A 17,564-nucleotide genomic window follows, 5' to 3' on the forward strand; every position below is an offset into this window, starting at 1 on the left:
CCTTTAGGAGTGTTTTCCAGTGGAGTCTGTTGGGGTGCCGGGGTGCCAAGCCCTGGACCCAAAGTCTATTTTTGGTATTCCCTGGGGACTTCGTTGCCCTGTTTCCCTTGCTGTTCTGTTCCATGCCCTTAGTGTTTTGCCTCGGTGTGGTGGGATCAGATCGGGCAGAGTTCCCTCACTGTCTCTTTAGTGCTGTCCCTTGTAGAGCTATGGGTCAGTGAGGGGTGTTGTGTCTCATAGTGGGGCCGGCCATGTGGTCTTCTCTGTGGATCGGCTGCTCTGAGCGGGAATATCGTCCTCAAGGCTTGGTGGGCCAGGATGTGCTCCACTCTCTCTTCCTCCCCCTTCATTTACTCCCGTGTGCTCTGATCAGACATGTCCCTCTCCCTGACCTGCAGATTCAGTGTTGTCCTTGAAATAAATTCTTCTGAGGGGAGGGGCAGGTATCCACATAGTTAGGATTGGGGCCAGCCCCTCAGACCTCTCCGCTGGTTCCCTACTCCATGCTGGCATGTTGCATTCACATCTTGGAGCACTGGGTTGAAGTCTGGTCCCTCTTTTGTGGAAATATGAAAAATACCTTCCCCTTGTGGAGATATAAAAAATACCCTCCCCTTGGGTGGGTTATTGCCCTGTGCACCTGCTACCCATTTAAAACCGCCACCCCCCCCTTTTAGTTGGCTACCATATGTATCTTGGAAACATATTTAGAACTCATCTGTTTGGGTGGCTTACAGCACTTCCCTTGTCTTTTCCTTCACCTCTTCTACTTCATCAAATTGCTGTCCTTTCATGTCTCTGCATTTGCAAAACTAAAAGAAGTAGCATGGAGTGAGGTCAGGTGCAGGTGGGTAGAGCTAGAGATGCGTGCTGTTTTTTGCCAAAAACTGGCCTACTGAGAAGGCTGCGTGAACAGGTGCATTGTCGTGGTGGCAAAACCAGTCCTCCGTTTGCTATAAATCAGGCTTTTTTTGTTCCCTAATCTCTTCAGAACCTCTAAATAGAAAGCTTGATTAACAGTCTCACCTGGTGGAATGAACTCCAAATGCACTATACCCTTCACGTCAACAAAAAAAATGAGCATCTGTGGGGAACAGAAGGATTTCTCTTAAGCTGTCTCCCCAATAATATGTACCAGACTTAGCTGCTTGAGTATGACTGTACACCAGGCGGTCAGCGAAAGTAGGTCAGAGGTTATTCTCCTTAACATCAGCCATCTAGAGCATTAACATCAGCCATCTAGAGCAACCAGACTATAGTCTGACTCACCCTAAGTAGGGCTCACTGCCTTCTGATAAGGATAGTAGTTGTCTGTTTACTTGTAGGAGATACCAGAGAGGGCAAACCCGCCCAAGGATGACCAAGGTTAGGTAGCCATTATGAATCTAGAGTCCACTCATGTTGTCACATGTGTAACCCTAGACCTTCCCATTCCTGTGGGCACACCCCTAGGTCATCCACCTCCTATTGATTGTATTGCCTATGTTGCTACCCCTCCCCATGACATAGGTTATTGTCTGCTATCAGGGGTTTTGTATGCCTCCCAGAATAGTAATTGTTTTATTGTATGAGACACCAGAGTGATCAAACTTGTTCAAGGATGAATTGTATTGCCCCTTTCTGTGATGTATGATTCTGTAATCAGATCCCCCTAAAGTGATATGATGCGTGGTTAGCAATAAATAATGAGGCTCCCTGATTCTCGGGCAAGGAGGCTTCCCGGTCCTCGGGTCGGCAGCTGCTTCTACTCTGGTGGCTAAGCCCCCTCCACGAGGACCATCAAGCGGGGCTGAGGTGAGTAATGCTACCATGAATTGCGTCTGACTCCATTACTTGACTCCATCCTTTAACTCTCATGCTCTCTATGACTTTACTATAATCTTTACTTATTATCGCTGTACAATTGCGCCTACCGGACCTGTGATGATTTGTGGGGTCCCCTCTCCCCTTTAAGCCCACAAGCATCAACTTGATCTTTGATTTCACTTGAGCTTTTCGGGGATGAGGTGACAATGGCATCTTCCATGGCTTGATTGATGTTTGCTTTCATGGTCGTAAGAATAGCACCTTGTTTCTCACCAGTAATTACCTTGGGGGAAAAGTCTGGGGGGCTTCAGGGCTGTTCTTTCAAAGCATGGCATGTTTCTACTCCTTTTCCTGGTCGTTCAGAACCCGAGGCACATTTCCCAGTGGCCCTTCTCATTCTCAAATTTTTAAGAATTCACTGAACTGAGCTCCAAGATAGTCCAGATAACTTCCCCATTTCTTCAGTGATCCGTTGTCAGTCTTCGAGCACAAGTGCACGAATTTTGTCTATGTTTTCAGCCATTCGGGAAGTGGATGGACATCCAGAACTCAACATTACATCCTTTTTGAGACAAGAAAACCACTTGTACACTTGAGTTTTTCCCATAGCTCTCTCCTTGGTAGCGGTGTTCAACATCACAACAATTTCTGCAGCATTTTTCCCGAGCAGGAAATAAAATTTCACAGCTGCACACTGTTCTCTTAAATCGACCACCACATAAAACGAACTGAAAGCAAAAGTGCTTTCACCAAAAAAAATTTGCTGTGACCAGGGAGAGCCTTTCCAGGTGACGCTGCTGGATGTACTTAGAGCTGGTTGGTTACGCTCACCTAGCAGGAAAAATGTGTACTAGGAAAGCTCTGCCCAGCAGAGCCTTTTCTCTGTGTTTTTTTTTCCCCCTTTTTGATACTACCTCGTGTAGGAAAGCTTTTTAGATGAAAATACATGGATGTTCACTGATACAGGTTAAACCTTAAGTAACTAAACACTGTTTAAGGGTTAGAGAGAAGGCAAAATTTTTCAATAACAAATTCACTAACACAAAATTATGTCAGAGGCCACAATCGTTTTTTAAGATCATTAAAGGAGTGATGAGACCCCCCAAAAGTGAAAACCCGTGGACTAGCGCATATAGTGCTTGTATACTGAAAAGGAATTGGAGATTTGACTGCATAGCTAAGTTGTCTTTGGACACCAAGCTGAATTGTTTGGATTTTCTTTTGCAGACAGAAGGGAGAGACTAGTTTGGGTTTGGCCCAACTGAATTCAAATAGCAGATGTCACTCAGACAATAGAACTAGGCTAGGGAATGACTCTAGAGGCAAAGGCACAAATGGCATCTTAACTTGCAGGAGCCAGCTTGTCAGAACAGTGTAGTTCTGGTAGTTATCTGTTTCCGGTGGAGAGGATCTGAGCGTGTTTGCTTGCACTGGGATATTGATTTTCTCTGTTCTCTGACAACTTGTTAAAGGAGCATGTCAGTAGCATGTTTATTCTGTCTAGAGTGGTTCCTAAATTTCCTGTTCCCCAACCCTGATAATCCATTGATTTTGAAGCGGAATCTTCTGGTTGACCCATCTCATCTGCCCCGACAACATTTCTGTTCCAGAGTTTCTTCCGCTAGTTTTTACTGTCTTCACACTCATCAAAGGATTTGATCCTGCTAACGGGATAGTTGATCTAGGGACCCCTCTGGTGGCCTTCAGACTTTTTGCAGAATACTTCTGTTATTTTCACTGAAAGTGTCTGGAATTGTATAGTTTGAATTGTGTTCCTATTGGCTTATGGTTTCAGTAGGATTTAATATATATATTAGTTTTCTTAATTGCTGTAGTGCTTGATACTCTGATTTCAAGTTTTGACATCGTACTAGATTGCACATTGGGCTGCTAACTGCAAGATTAGCAGTTGGAAACTAGCAGCCACCCTTGGGAGAAATATGAGACTTTCTGTTTCTGTAAAGACTTGGCCCCAGAAACTGGTAGGAACAGTTCTACGCTGTCCTGGAGGGCTGCTGTGGGTCCGAATGGGCTCAGTGGCAGTGAGTGAGTGAGGTTCCTTTAATAACTCCCCTTATCTTTCAAGGGGCCCTGGTGGTGTAGTGGCTATGCATTGGGCTGCTAACCATAAGGTCATCAGTTTAAAACCACCAGCTGTTCCATGGGGAAAGATGGGCTTTCTACTCGCATAAAAAGTTATCGACTTGGAAACTCAGAGGCAGTTCTGTCAGGTCCTTATAGGGTCCCTATGGGTCAGTATCGACTTGATGGCAGAGTTTGGTTTGTTGGTTGATTACCTTTCAAAGAACTTGATTTCTAAAAATAAGGCCTGGAGTTGACCAACATTTGCTTTACATCATTGAGATAACTTCTTATTTGAGGAAATCCTTTGGAAAAGTGAGTAGTTCTTTTGAAAATGATTAGTTGCCTCTTTAGTTTTCAATAGTCTACCTTCATTTTTAAAAATCATTTTATTGGTACTTTCATTTTTTTTGAATAAAATTTTGAACTTTTTATTCTGCAATAATTTCAGCCTTACAGAAAAGTTGCAGAAATAATACAAAAACATTCCTTACTTTACTTCATATTTCCCAAATGTTGAGATTTACCACATTTGATCTATCATACTTTTTGCTAATGTTTTATATTTCACATAGTTGTGGTTAATATATATATATATATATTCTTTTAAATCAATTTAATGGGGTTCATACAATTCATCACAATACATAGATCAATTGTGTAAAGCACATCTGTACATTTATTGCCCTCATTCCCAAAATTCGCTTTCCTCTTGGGTTCCCGGAATCAGCTCATTTTCCTTTTTTCCCCTCCCCCTCCCTTCCTCCTCCCCTCAATATATATTTTAAAACATTGGATTTCCTTAAAAAAAACAACACCTTTTTTGTGAATTGGGTTAAAGTTTTTTAATTTATTTTTTAATCTTTTTATTTTATAGATATCAAAGTTTATTAGTGGTTACTAGGGTCAGTATACAGAAGGTGGGGGGTGGAGGATAGCGGGGATGGAAAAACTACATGGATCATGGAAGGGTACGCTTGCAAACACATTCTTGTAATTGCTTAAACCTGTAAATAATTGAACAGGTGACAGTTGTGTGATAGATATACAAGGAGGCTTCAAAAAGTTTGTGGGAAACTTTACATTATTTTAAAATTTGTTGGCAGTCCTCACTGGGGCTATTTCTTGCCGATTTGTTTGCTGGCTTGCTCTTCCACCTGCATGGTCAGGCGCAGGGCCTTCCTAAAATCCTTGGAGGGCTGGGAGGTACTTGGTGAAGTTGCTGAGGGTGGACTCTGCTTTGTTCTCAATGGTCTCCAGGTCACAGTCAAGCTGCTTGGTCACCGCGGGAGAGCTTAGGTCAGGTTGGCTCTTGCTTTGAGCTGAAGAGGTGCGAGGAGTCTTGGGCAGAAGACACTTCTGTGGTATATTCAAGTGTCACAGAGTCTTGGCTTCAAGATCTCACGTGATATTTGTGAAACTGGGGATGCATGACGAGAAAGCTGGCTCTTCAATCACTTTGGCACTTGGCATGGTTTCCTTGCAACGAGGAATTTACAGCTCCTCCTGGACAGCCAGGTTTGCACACAGCACGGGCAGAGGGCAGGAGAGCCTACAATCATTTTATTGGGCACTCAACAACTCTTAGCACAATCCATACATCCATTGTGTCAAGCACATTTATACATTTGTTGCCACCATCATTCTCAAAACATTTTCTTTCTACTTGAGCCGTTGGTGCCAACCTCTCCTTTTTCTCCCCTCCCTGGGTGAAGGTTTACAGAGCTGATCAGTTTTCCATTCAACAATACACATTTAAAATATACTAGTTTTTAAAAAAGCTTCTAAGACCTGTAACCATCAGACTCTGTTAATTAAAGATTCTTGCACAATCCTTAAATAAAACAAAGCCCACCGCTATAGAGTTGGTTCATAGCAACCACCGGCATTGTTTCTGAAACTAAAGTCTTTACAGAAGCAGAAAATCTCATCTTTCTCTCTCGGAGCACTGGTGAATTTTGAACTACCAACCTGCAGTAGTTCACAGCTTACCTGACAGTGCCACCAGGATTCCTTTATATATGTGTATTAAATATATTATGATTATTGCATTATAAAGCCTCATTTGTTCTTGCTCTTCTACGGATCAAGGTAACATACTTCGCTTGGACACCACAGATAGAATAAACCAGGCAAGCTGTAGAGAAAAGAATAGGTGGCAAGCAGGTGTACGTGTTTTCTACAAGAAATCCATTTCTAAATTGAGATCTTAGGTCACAGTGAAATGCAGCTTCCAGTTTGAACAAGCTTGTCCGAGGCTTTTCTAAGCCCTCTCTGATTTTGCATTTCTGAATTACATGGCAGATAATAGAATCAAGTCAAATTTCTGATGGCCAGAGCTGAAGTGTGGAACTGCCACCTGATAAGGCTTTCTTGTGCTGTTTCCCCAATGACAGCTCTGTGTGACTCTGCAGGAAGTTAGTTTGCAAGGAACCAAGGTCATTCTTTGAGCTTCCTAGCAGTGGTAGTGATGATTACTCATTTGATAACTCAAGTTCTTTCTTTACTCATCTGCACTTAGAAAAGTCGTTTTTCACTCCTTCCGTTATTACTTATGTTGTTAACTCTACCGACTTTATGCAGCATTAGTAATGCACGTGAAGGGAGACTATTCCTAGTGATTGGTCTTTGGATGTTGTATCTTGGCAGTGATACAGACAGATGGGGTGTGCCGAGCCCACTGTATTGCCTGGAAAGCAAATGGTGCCAGCCGATTCTGTAGTTAAGTAGGCACAAGGGATGCATGTTCCAGTAGAAGCTTGTTTGGGGGCTCTCTGGAGACTGAGTTTGTATAGGGTCTTTGGACCCTCTGCTTTACTGGGTTATCTTGCCTTCTTGGTTTAGAGGGCATCTCACAGTTGTTGGTGTTTGGCTCCTGGGACTGGCCCAGGCTGACCCTAGATTGGAAGCCAGGCCAAGCAGGGACCGGGAGGGAACAAAGGAGCCCCAGCAGCTCAGGAGCCCCTGAGCAGCATCCTGGACCTCCCTCCTGGGTCTGAATGCCTCACATTCAGAAGGGTTTTTCCATGGTGTTGGACCCCTGGAAGGACTCTACCCTTCCAGTGGAGCAGCCCCCGCTGCCCTGCCCTCAGCTTCTGGGCTCCTGCTTCTGAAAGCAGAGCCGCCTGACTGGTCTCTGCCTCGTGTTTGAAGCCCGGCCACCATGCTTATGGGTATTTTTCCTTGTAAAGTTTATAAGCAGGTATTTATATCAATCTTTGTTATGTTAACTGGTTTGTACTGCCTATTTTGATTACAAAATAAAATATTTAACATACGGGAAAAAAAAGGGAACACTTCCTAATGTAGATAGGAGGAGGGTAAGGTGGGAAGTCAATGTCGGAGAATTAGAACGTGGAAGCATAAAGGCAGATTTCTCTGATCCATGCTGTTCTAGTGCTGACAACCTTTCCTGCATCGCCAGACTCTGTCACTCATTGTACACTGCCACTGCCTTGGCACAGTGGGGGGCTTCAGAGAGTTCATGGAAAATTCTCGCTAGCTTTCAGTTTCATTTTTTCATAAGCTTTTTGAAGAGACCCCCATCCCTTGTATTTACCTCCTAACTTAATCCCCAGGATTACTTTCCAAGCAGACATACTTAAACAAAGCTAAACATCCACAAACTCCCTGCCTTTGAGCCAATTCCGACTCATAGGATTCCATAGGACAGAATAGAACGGCCCCATCGGGTTTCCAAGCCTGTAAGCCTTTATGTGGAAGTCAACTAATATTTTATTTGGCAGCCATACACTTTAACCACTGTGCCACCAGGCCTCCCAGAAGGACTTAGGGAGGATATGTTTGGGTTACTCTGGAGGATCCTCCTTGCCAAAGGCCTCTGCTCAGTGGGCGGCCATTTGGAGGCTAACAGGGCAGGCTCAATGGGATCAAGGGCAGTCCCCAGAGAGAGAGAGCACAGTGTGATGGAAGAAGCTGCTTCCAGATCTGGCCTCCGTTCTTCAGCTCCCACCCAATCCCTGTAGAACGCGCTCATTAGGAATGAGGAAAGTACTGCCAATAGAAGCAGATGTAATGTCTCGAATCTAGTTACACTTCTCAAGATTTTGCTCATTTCCTCTCCAACCCATGTACCTCTCGCCATCTCTCTCAGAGATTGTTGTATTTCAAAGATATGTCTGTATTGTATGTGACCCTATGAAGGGGGGAAAGCCTGCCAATTAAACGGTGACCCACAATTGTAAGATGTATCCCAGTTGAGACATGTAAAGAAATGTTGGTTTTATTTTTATTTTTCAAGTATATTTTAGAAGTGACAAAATCCAGCATTTCTTCTGCTGCTGTAAATGTAGATTCCTTGAAGGGTCAGCCTCTCAAAGGAGGAGGAGCTGTGTTTTATTGCTTTCTTTCATTTTCTCCCATCTGTGGTAGAACTGGGTAAAGTGTCCCAGGAGGGGAGGCTAAGGGGTGAGGGCAGGAGTCTGTGGTTACAAACCTTGTCCGGATCAAAAGCACCATTTAGCATGTGGTCAGCTTGGGCAGGAAAACTTGCTCACAAGCCTCACTGATAGAACCTCTGCTCTCTCTTCCACCCGCTTGCTGTGAGGAGAAATGCCATGGCTGGCTTAAGTAACTGCACGTGGCTGTACCTACAGCCCATTCGTTTTCATAACAGGGAATGGAATGAAGTCAACTGGGGAAGATTGGTGGCTGCTGCCCTTCTCTTGCACCTCTGCTTGAAAGCAGGGTCTCTGGCAGGGAGCCAGAAACCTCCTGGGAGAGCTGAGTGGGGGCCACTGCATAGGGCCACCGGCACTACTTTCTCAGGCCGTCCTGTGAATCCTGTCCTGTGGCAGGAGGTTGGTTCCCATCAGGGCAGGCTGGAGTTTGGAAGCAGTGTGGCAGACATGGAAAACCGGGGTCCCTGGGCCACATTTATCAGGTGTATTTAAACTGGTCCTTGTACACACCTTTCCCCCTCCCTCCAGGCTGTTTTGTTTTGTGTATTTTTAGCTCACATCAGGAGGTTCTGGGCAAAAATCCATACTTACAGCTTCTCTGAAAACATAGGAAGAGCCAGCAATGCTAAGCCCACATTCCAGCATGCTAACAGTTTGCTGGAGCTAAGTGATGGGACACAGGCCTTCCTGTTTGCCAGTGTCTGTCACTCCTGGTGGGGACGTTTGCAAGGTCACCTGACCAGGCCCTGGAGCCGAATGGTTTGAGGCATTTTGGAGTTGAGAGAGGCCTTCCCTGGCATCCTGGTGTTAGTGCCTAACAGAGAGAGTCCTTGTGCTGGGCTTCCCTTCTAGACCCAGGGCGCTCCTCTGTGTTGTCCTACCTGCCTTTCCAGCCCGGGGTGAACTGCATGGGAGCCGCTTAGTATATTGTCTGACTTAATTAAAAAAAAAAAATTCCTCAAAACTTGTGTCACATACTCCAAGTTGAATTTATGATTGGTCTTTCTAGATTATGTAATTAAAGAAGTTTGTGAGTTATTAAGAGTTATTTTGCTTGGGAAACAAAAGGGGTGTGTGGGCATAGTGGGATGGAGTAGAAGATACGGGGCCATGTGGATTGCGGTGACATGGAGGAACAGAGCACTAAGTAAAGGGTTTGCACTCATTGCCACACGTGTCCCACTCCCCTCTCTGTTGTGTCAGCTTCGCCTTCTGTCTGTCTCCTGGGGGCACTGCAAGTAGAAGTAAGCATGCCAGAGCCAGCCTGCCATTCTTGCTGGGAAGCAGGAGCCAACCAAACACGGTGGCCTCGCCATTGTGGGCGCTCTGAAGCTCTTCAGTCCCTCACCACTTGCAATTCTCAGCTTGTAGGAAGGGTGTGATCCTTACCTACAGAGCTCAGGTGCTAGCTGGCTACAACGAAGGGGGAAGTTGTTTATCTTTCCCGTGTTTCCTTATGAATGACCTCTGAGTTGGTAATTGACAGGGATTATCGCCATTTTTTTAATCTCTGCTAGGAGGCTGCTGGAGTCTTCCCTCATTTCCTTATCCCGTTATGATGGAGCAGGATCCAGAGAGCACCCAATTTACCCAGACCCAGCGAGGTAAGGCCAAAGTGAGAAGTGGCACCAGGTGGGGGGAGGGGCGGCCCTTGGGGTTGCCACGCAGTTGGACTCCCCCTTTGTGCCTCTCTGGTCCTGGTGCTCTTTGACTCTTCAGGTACATTTTTGAGGCAGGTGGTTCAGGTGATTGGGAATGGTTGCAGGTAAGTGAACAGAATCCTGGGCTGACAGACGTTCATGACGGAGTGGTCTTCCTTTGGGGCACTTTTTGCAAGGGGCTGGGGGAGGGGGCTAGAGGAGGGACCTCAGGAAGAAATGAGAGATGACCTACAATGAACAGAACTGAGTGAGAAATTGAGGATTTCTAATTCGTGAAGAATATATAACTAAAAGGCAGGAGTCAAGTTCATCCAGATGTTGACTTTTTGAGGCTGACTCCCTGAAGGAAGAGAAAACGAGCTGCATTTTATTCAAGTGCTTGCTTCACAAACTAATTTAGAAGACATTTGGAAAGTTCTCAAAGAGGAGAAAAGAAATTCAGTTGAGTTCCAGGTCCACACTGCCCCCCTGCTGGTAAAAGAGGAGGGGCAATAAGGGCACGGATTTGGAGGCTATAGAGACAGCCCCTCCGGATGGCCAGAGCTGAATTTCCTGATCCTGTTAGTGATCTAAAAGGGGGATAGTGTGTACTTCGTCTCACCCTAAAGCACATTGAAAGGCGTTACCAAAGGACAGGTGAATTTACAGTGGTGGGGTTGGCAAGGTCAGAGAAAGCTCACCGAGCTTGGCACACCATTCCTAGTCCACCGGGCGAGTGACAGGATTTCCTCGTTACTGCATTTGTGTTGTGGTACTGAGCATCTTCTCTGTGATACAAGTGAAAAGATCCTGTGTTGCACTCTTTTTCCCTCCCTGTACCCCAAAATGGTGAATCCAAGGATCAGGGCCCACTGGGATTGATGCCTTCAAAATTGGCCCACAATTCAGACGATGGCCTAAACATTGAGTTCGTTAGCCTCTGATATGACCTGAGCATAACCCTAACTACTTTGAAACACAGAGGTAGAGAACTTTTTGCTAGAGAATAGTGCTTTATAGGGCCCGACAGAATTCAACAGTGCTTCCTAAAGACAAAGTTCTATATTTGTTCTTTCATGGAATAAATCTACTATTTATTCCTACTCTGATCTCTGTATTCCCAGAAAGTGCCAGGCTTTGTGGTGTTGGTCCTTTTAACACAGAATATGTTTTGAAGGGGAAAGTGTTGTTTTGTTTTTTAAGAAATCATGAGAACTTATTTAAACGTTTGAGATTTACACCTGAGACATTTTAGGGTTGGCTGGTGGTTTCCCCAAGCTCTTTAGAAGGAAGAGGAGTGGTACCGCATATTCCAGTGGTTTCATTTCTTTCTCCGCTTAGGCGTCACTGTCCGTATGCGTCACCATGTGTGGAGGTCAGTCTTAGGTCTCTTTCTCCTCAGCATTCAGGTCCTTGGCCTCCCTCTGAAAACTTTAAAGGGTTGAAGCATGAGTGTATTTGTATTTAATAGTGTGCCAGGAGGATTTTTTTGGTTGATTTATTTTTAACCATTGACACATTGTTTCACAGCTTATAGATTCCTTATATATAGTTCAATAGTGAAACTACTCCATTGGGGTTACCTAGGACTGAAATTGTACCCCCGACAAAAGGATTATCTTTATTAGCAGCAGCAGGGTTGTTATTACTAATTCTATTACCTATAACCCCCCACCCCCACCCCATTTGTAAGGGAGGCTGTCAACCAAAGAGTGAATGCACTCAGTGATCGTTTCTCAAAATCATTAAAACAAAACTAAAAATTTCTTCATTCTCTGCTTGAAACGTTTCTACTACTGCCTTCTTTTCTAGTCTTTATTGATAGAGGATTTACCCAACAACTGGTTGATTTCTGCTAGATGTACAATTGGTAGACAGCAGAAAAATTTTAGGAGTATTGGCTTTCTCTTTTGAAAATTTAGGATTATGTGACTTATCCTTGCACAATGCTAGGGAGCAGGGTCCTAAAGGGAAAGTGAGAACCCCACCCGTTGAGGAAGTTCTTACCCTGATTTCTTGGCCAAGTCATCTGCATAACCCACGCCCACCTGCTCTGCATAGATACTGGGATTCCATGGTGCCAAATGCAGCATACTGTTCCACAGCAGACATTTGAGTTCCAAAGACTGTCAGCCAGCATGCCCAGGATGTTCCATTTGATGGCTGGTCAGACAGACGAGAGAGACCTCTGGTGACAGGCATTTCAGCCTCCTTTCTGGTAGCAGCTGACAGCAGGGTCTTCTTTGGCCTGGGTCAGTGCATTTACTGAGGACATGTCCGGGGATATGAAAAAGGTCAAGTTGCAAGATGTTTGTAAATACTTTCATACCATTTGAGGAGGACCATTTCCAGCTCAAATCAGATTTTTAAAAAATGGTAATAACAAGATAGACTCTTTCCCCAGGTATATACAAGTGTTACAGAAGTGCATTAAGTATAAAGATCCCCAAGAACCCTCACTTTTGATTGCTGTGTCTCCTTTTAGCTTGATCCTGAATTATAATAATGTGCATTTTTATATACGTGTAATAGTCGATACATACATCCCATTCTCCAGTTTTCTCCCTGCTTTTCTTTGGAGTGTGTAGTAATACTTTACTCTTTTTAATAGTTACATGGTGTTTCTTAGTTTGGCTAGAATTGATCTAATCTGTTGATGGGCATTTGGGATGTGTCCCAGTTTTCCTCTATTACTAGCACTGTTGCAAATGAACCACGTCCTACACCTTTGTGTTCTTGTGTGTTTCTATAGGATAAAATTCCTGGTGGAATTACTGAGTGGACTTGTGTGCTGCAGGCAGGTTTAAGCCCCGAATGTTTTTAGTACTCCACTTGATATTATCACAGAAGAGGTTTTTCTGTTCCTGTTTTACTCTCACCTCAGTGTGTAGACTGAGCTCATCTCGCAGTGTTGTGAGAGATGTGGGGAATTGCATATAGGACACCAGGAAGGTGACTTGGAGTCTCAAGATAAACTAAACCCCTAGCTTGAAAACCTAGGCCCAGGCCAACTATTTACTGAGAAGGGTGGAAGAAAAAAAATCAGCGGTGCTTCCGTATTGCACAATACCCCTGGAGCCTTTGATTCTAAGATTCTAAAAACATTCTCTTTTTCTCTGTTAGAACTTCTGTTTTTCTGAGTATCTTTCCATTCTCAAAGCTGTCTGATTTTCGCCATGTTACAAATATTTATGGGTGCCAGGATGGGAGGGGTGAGAGGTTCCGAAAGATCGTTTGAAGTAGAGGGGCCAGATCCAGAGCTCTGCGTATTGGATAGAGGTGAAAGCAGGCCTGGTGAAGACGCTGCCTGTGGATGCCTTCTTCATCCACCTCAGTCTCCCTATCTCTGTAAAGTGAACGAGGAGATGGTCTCTGGGTGATCACTGAGGTCCCGGCATGCTTTACATCTTGAAGATGGCTGCTGATTGAGGAAAAGCTGTGAATCCGTGTGAAGGGCGTCCGGAGAAGCTGAAGGGCTTCATTAAGAAGCTGCAAAGGAAGGCCCGGTGCTGTCTTCTTTGGAGGGGGCAGCTCTTGATGAGATGATGGCTGGTTGAACAGTCTGTTTGCCTTATCTCAGACCAGAAACACAGGGGTTAGTCTGATAAGCATGTTCTGCAGTACAGATCTCCTGGTGAGTTAAATGCCCTTTCTTTTTCATTTCTCGGGAGTTCGTCTCAGTGGGGAGATGTCATGGGAGAGCTGGATTTACTGCCACTCAGAGTCCCCCCGCTTAGTGCTAGTGTGTGTTTGTCCATCTCTGTCTCTCTCAGATTATCTCCTGCTGCCTACTACGCCCAGAGGATGATCCAGTACCTCTCGCGGAGAGACAGTATTCGCCAGCGCTCCATGCGCTACCAGCAGAACCGGCTCCGGTCTTCCACCTCCTCCTCCTCCTCAGATAGCCAGGGCCCGGCCGTAGAAGGTGCAGACTTGGAGTTTGAGGACTTTGAGTAAGTATATACCCTCTTGCTTTTTATCCCTGTCTTCCAGGGCTGCTCAGTTGGCTACTGTCCAAACCCAGACAGTTGGCATTCTTGCTCCTAAGTTATTATTTATGAGCAGTAGGATGGGTGAGGGACAGAGGGTGACGATGCCCAGGGCACTCCTCCTTCTGTCAGTCTCAGTGCTGATTCACCGGTCCCTGTGGGCAGAGACAGCCCATTGGGTCCCAGGCCAGTGTGGCAGAAGATGGCTGCTGCTCCTTAGGCACCATATCCCTCCCCTTGGTGCCCGTCCTCTTTGGAGATGCTTCTCAGATGCTGTGCTGTGCTGGCAGCATCGGGTTGCTAGCAGGGTGGTGGTTGGTCCCCTTAGCAGAAGAGGGAGGGAGGGAAGGAAGGAAATAAATCATCTGGGTTTTCCTTTGAGGCCGGTCCACCGTGGTATCCTTGATCAGACTATTTTCTTGGGGTTCTACTCCCTTCCAGCTCAAAGAAACCTGATGGTGTAATAGCTAAGTGCAGCGATGCTAACTTACAAGTAAGCCTTTGGAGCTGCCTCTGTAAAGATGTGGCGCAGGGAGCTCTGTCCCCTGGGCTCGCTGTGAGTTGGTATCCATACTGTGGACCACAGTAGGTCTCTTTTGCCTAAACCTTCCTCCACACGGAGTCTTTGAAAGTGTCCTGTCACATGAGTCTGATGGGCTGAGTGGGCTTTTTGAGTTCTTGGGGAGGGTGACCCAGGGGTAACTAAAGCACTTGTCAGCTCCAGGCTCCAGCATTAATTCCTGCCTCTCCCTACTCCGTGCGCGGCCCCTCCCCACCTGACTGCTGCGTTTTGCATTCCCTGCCCTCCGCTGCCTCCTGACCTTTCCAGGCTTGTTTCGAATTGGACATTCTCCTCTTGTTTTGACTTTGGTGTTTTGCTATTCTCAAACCTGCAAAACAAGAGAGGGGGAAAGTACTTGCTTGAGTTTTCCTCCCTCCTCTTGTGCTGTCAGTATTTAGACTAGCTCGGCCCGCCAGTCATCTCCCTTCACCCCCACCTTGACGTGACTTGCTCAGATCTGGGGTCTGAAGCATTCTTGCCGCCGCCTTCCTCTCTGTTGTGTTGAATAGGAAGCTCAGGAGCCATCTTGCCACAGAGCAGGTAATTGTTGAGAAAGCTCTCTGACAGAGAGGACTCAGAAGGTGGGAGCAACCTTTGTACCAGTTTGCCTCTTGGAGGCTCTGACAAACACACTAGCCATTGCATAGGGGGAAGTGAGAGGAAGCCTAAAGGGGGGTTTATTTGTCTGAGCAAGACGTGAGTGTGAAAGAACTGCGGGGGTGCTCTGACGCAGTCTGGTGTGGCCAAGGGAGCAGGAGTGGTGAGCATTGGTCACCAGCCCAGCTCCTGAGCCCAGCTAGTCTTGGACCCTCAGCCCCTTCTGTCCATTCTAAGGGAAGGTGGATGCATACAGGGGCAGGCGAGAGGCCCAGTCTGCAGACACCTGTAAGCCACATCTCTTCTCTTGTAGGTGTTACTGTTTTTCCAGTACTGAGGTTTAGACAGGGGACCGCTGTCAAGCCCATTGCATCCTCTGGGCTTGTCCTGGGCACCCGAGGGCAGGGTGGCGGGCTGCCCAGCCCCCTTAGCATGCTTACCTGCGGGTTTTGTTAATGCTGCACGGGGTGGGGGGTGGGGCGGATGTGGGGCTCCTGCTTTGGAGCTGTGTGCGCCTCGTGACTTGTCCTTCACAATGGAGTTCTGGGTTACTTTAAAACGTTTTGTTCTTGCCTCACCTTCACTTTCTTCTGCACCCACCTCCTCCCTTTCCCCTTGCTTCCCCCTTGATTTTCCTGTGTCAGGCTGCCTCCTCCCACCTTTGCTCTTGCCCCCCCCCCCTCCCCCGCTACCCCTCCTGGCTTCACGCCCCAAGTTTACATTTTGTCTTCGCCTTCCATGGTCCGACTTACCTATTTTCCTCCTAGGGTTCTGGCATTGCAATCTTGCACACCCTTCCAAAAGCCCCTTCCCTGGCTGTTTGCCTTTCTTCTGGGGCGGATGCAGATTATAATCTTGGTTTTAATAGCAGCTGTGGATTAGCCCCCTACCATTAGTGGTCCATGTCTTCTAGTGAAGGATGCTGCTGATCTACCATCTGCTCCTTCTTTCTGTCCCCTTCCCTGCCTCTTCCTGCTGTCAGTTGATGGTGCTGTTTGCTCCTCTGCCCTTCATTTGTAAGTGCTCTGAGTCGGGTGGGGGTAAGAAATCAGATATACCAGCCTGTTTCAATCTTGTCAGCAGGAGGAGTCTCACCACAGGAGACCCTGGTTTGATTCCCAGCCAGTGCACCTTAGGTGCAGCTACTACTGTTTTGCCAGGGGAGCCATGAGTGATGGTGGGATGCAGAGCAGGTTAGCCCACGGAAACCCAGGGAGTCTCGTCGGTCTGTACGCAGCTTCAGGGGTGGCACAGAAATCGGGCAGCATTTCATTCTGCCGTGCCTGGGTTTGCCATGAGCTGGGACTGGCTGGATGGAAACTAATGTCCAAGCAATCCTTTTCCAGAGCTTGGTAACAAGTGACGGGAGAAGCACACATGCTGCTCTTTGTAGTACTTTCAGGTGCAGAAATCCAGGTAACCTTGATGTGGCCTGGGCTCCTCCAAACAGTGAGAGTGCCTTCAAGAGGGGCTGGTCTCTTCTTGGCTTGGGCTTTCTCATCCTCTCAGCACATCAGGGTACATGTATTTGCTGCCCACTGTGATCTGGCCACCCTCCTGTCATTTGCTAACTCAGATCTTTCTGCCATTCTGACTCCCACCAGGCATATGGTCCCCAGAGAAGAACCCCGTTACCCAGATGGGTTTTCTTCCATTTTTGAATAAAAGGTATCATGTATGCTATAGATGTTCTTTTGTAGCTTAGAAAACACTAGTAGATGATACATAGATATAGATAGGTAAAGGATGGAGATATGTAGTCATAAACATATTACAGACAGTCTCCAGATTGCAAACAAGTTCCATTCCTAAATCTGTTCTTTTAAGTCATATTTGTATATAAATCAGAACAGTTAGGTTTAGTTCATAGCTAACACCAGTCCAATGTTTGTACTTTATACAGTGTACCTTTCTATGGATCAGAAACATGAAAGAATCACATCATTAAAATCATTATACAGTAACAGTAACTTTTTGATGTGTGCCACAAAGCCATACCCTTTTCTTACTATGAACCATTGTATGTGCCGCAGGATTTTAGTATAATAGGCTTTACCAGAGTTTGTTCGTAACTACAAGTTGTGTGTACGTTTGATGTAAGTCTGCTGTAAGCTTATCAGTTGTAACCCAGGACTGTCAGTATCTACCTATTTCTGATCTGATTTGAGTGTTCTAATAACTCAGTGCGATACTATTTACTCCACTATGCTATTTTGCTAAAAGAAGATACTGTGACTTGCTCAAGTCACAGACATGTCTAAGCTTAGCGAACAGAAGGAAGCATATTTAGGGTCTTTTATTGCCTTACAGATTAAAAAATCTTGTGCAGCCCTATTTGAGCCCCTTCCCAACTTCGCCATGAACACAACCATCGAGATTGAGCTCTAGGGCAGATGGTGTTGGAGGTTGGTCAGCATCAGGTACAGCTTTCTGTTCTTTTGTGCTCTGACTGAATGACCGCCTCCCC

The 17,564-nt window shown here is 45.9% G+C and overlaps 1 protein-coding gene across 8 annotated transcripts in view; it reads left to right on the forward strand.

The window, feature by feature from the left end:
• Positions 1 to 17,564, forward strand: part of AMBRA1 (autophagy and beclin 1 regulator 1) — a 183,384-nt gene that overhangs the window by 74,289 nt on the left and 91,531 nt on the right. For 4 of the 8 annotated variants that reach the window (XM_045290836.1, XM_045290837.1, XM_045290838.1 and 1 more), the window contains 2 exons: positions 9,827 to 9,913; positions 13,723 to 13,902. The exons of 2 other annotated variants lie outside the window; for them this stretch is intronic. In XM_045290836.1, the coding sequence (XP_045146771.1) occupies positions 9,827 to 9,913; positions 13,723 to 13,902 (267 nt within the window). The remainder of the gene's footprint in view (positions 1 to 9,826; positions 9,914 to 13,722; positions 13,903 to 17,564) is intronic. 2 more of the 8 variants (XM_004708334.2, XM_045290840.1) reach the window with 1 other exon arrangement.

This window comes from Echinops telfairi, unplaced genomic scaffold, assembly GCF_000313985.2.
Source record: "Echinops telfairi isolate 266 unplaced genomic scaffold, ASM31398v2 ScPeMD7_60;HRSCAF=208, whole genome shotgun sequence".
NCBI lineage: Eukaryota > Metazoa > Chordata > Mammalia > Afrosoricida > Tenrecidae > Echinops > Echinops telfairi.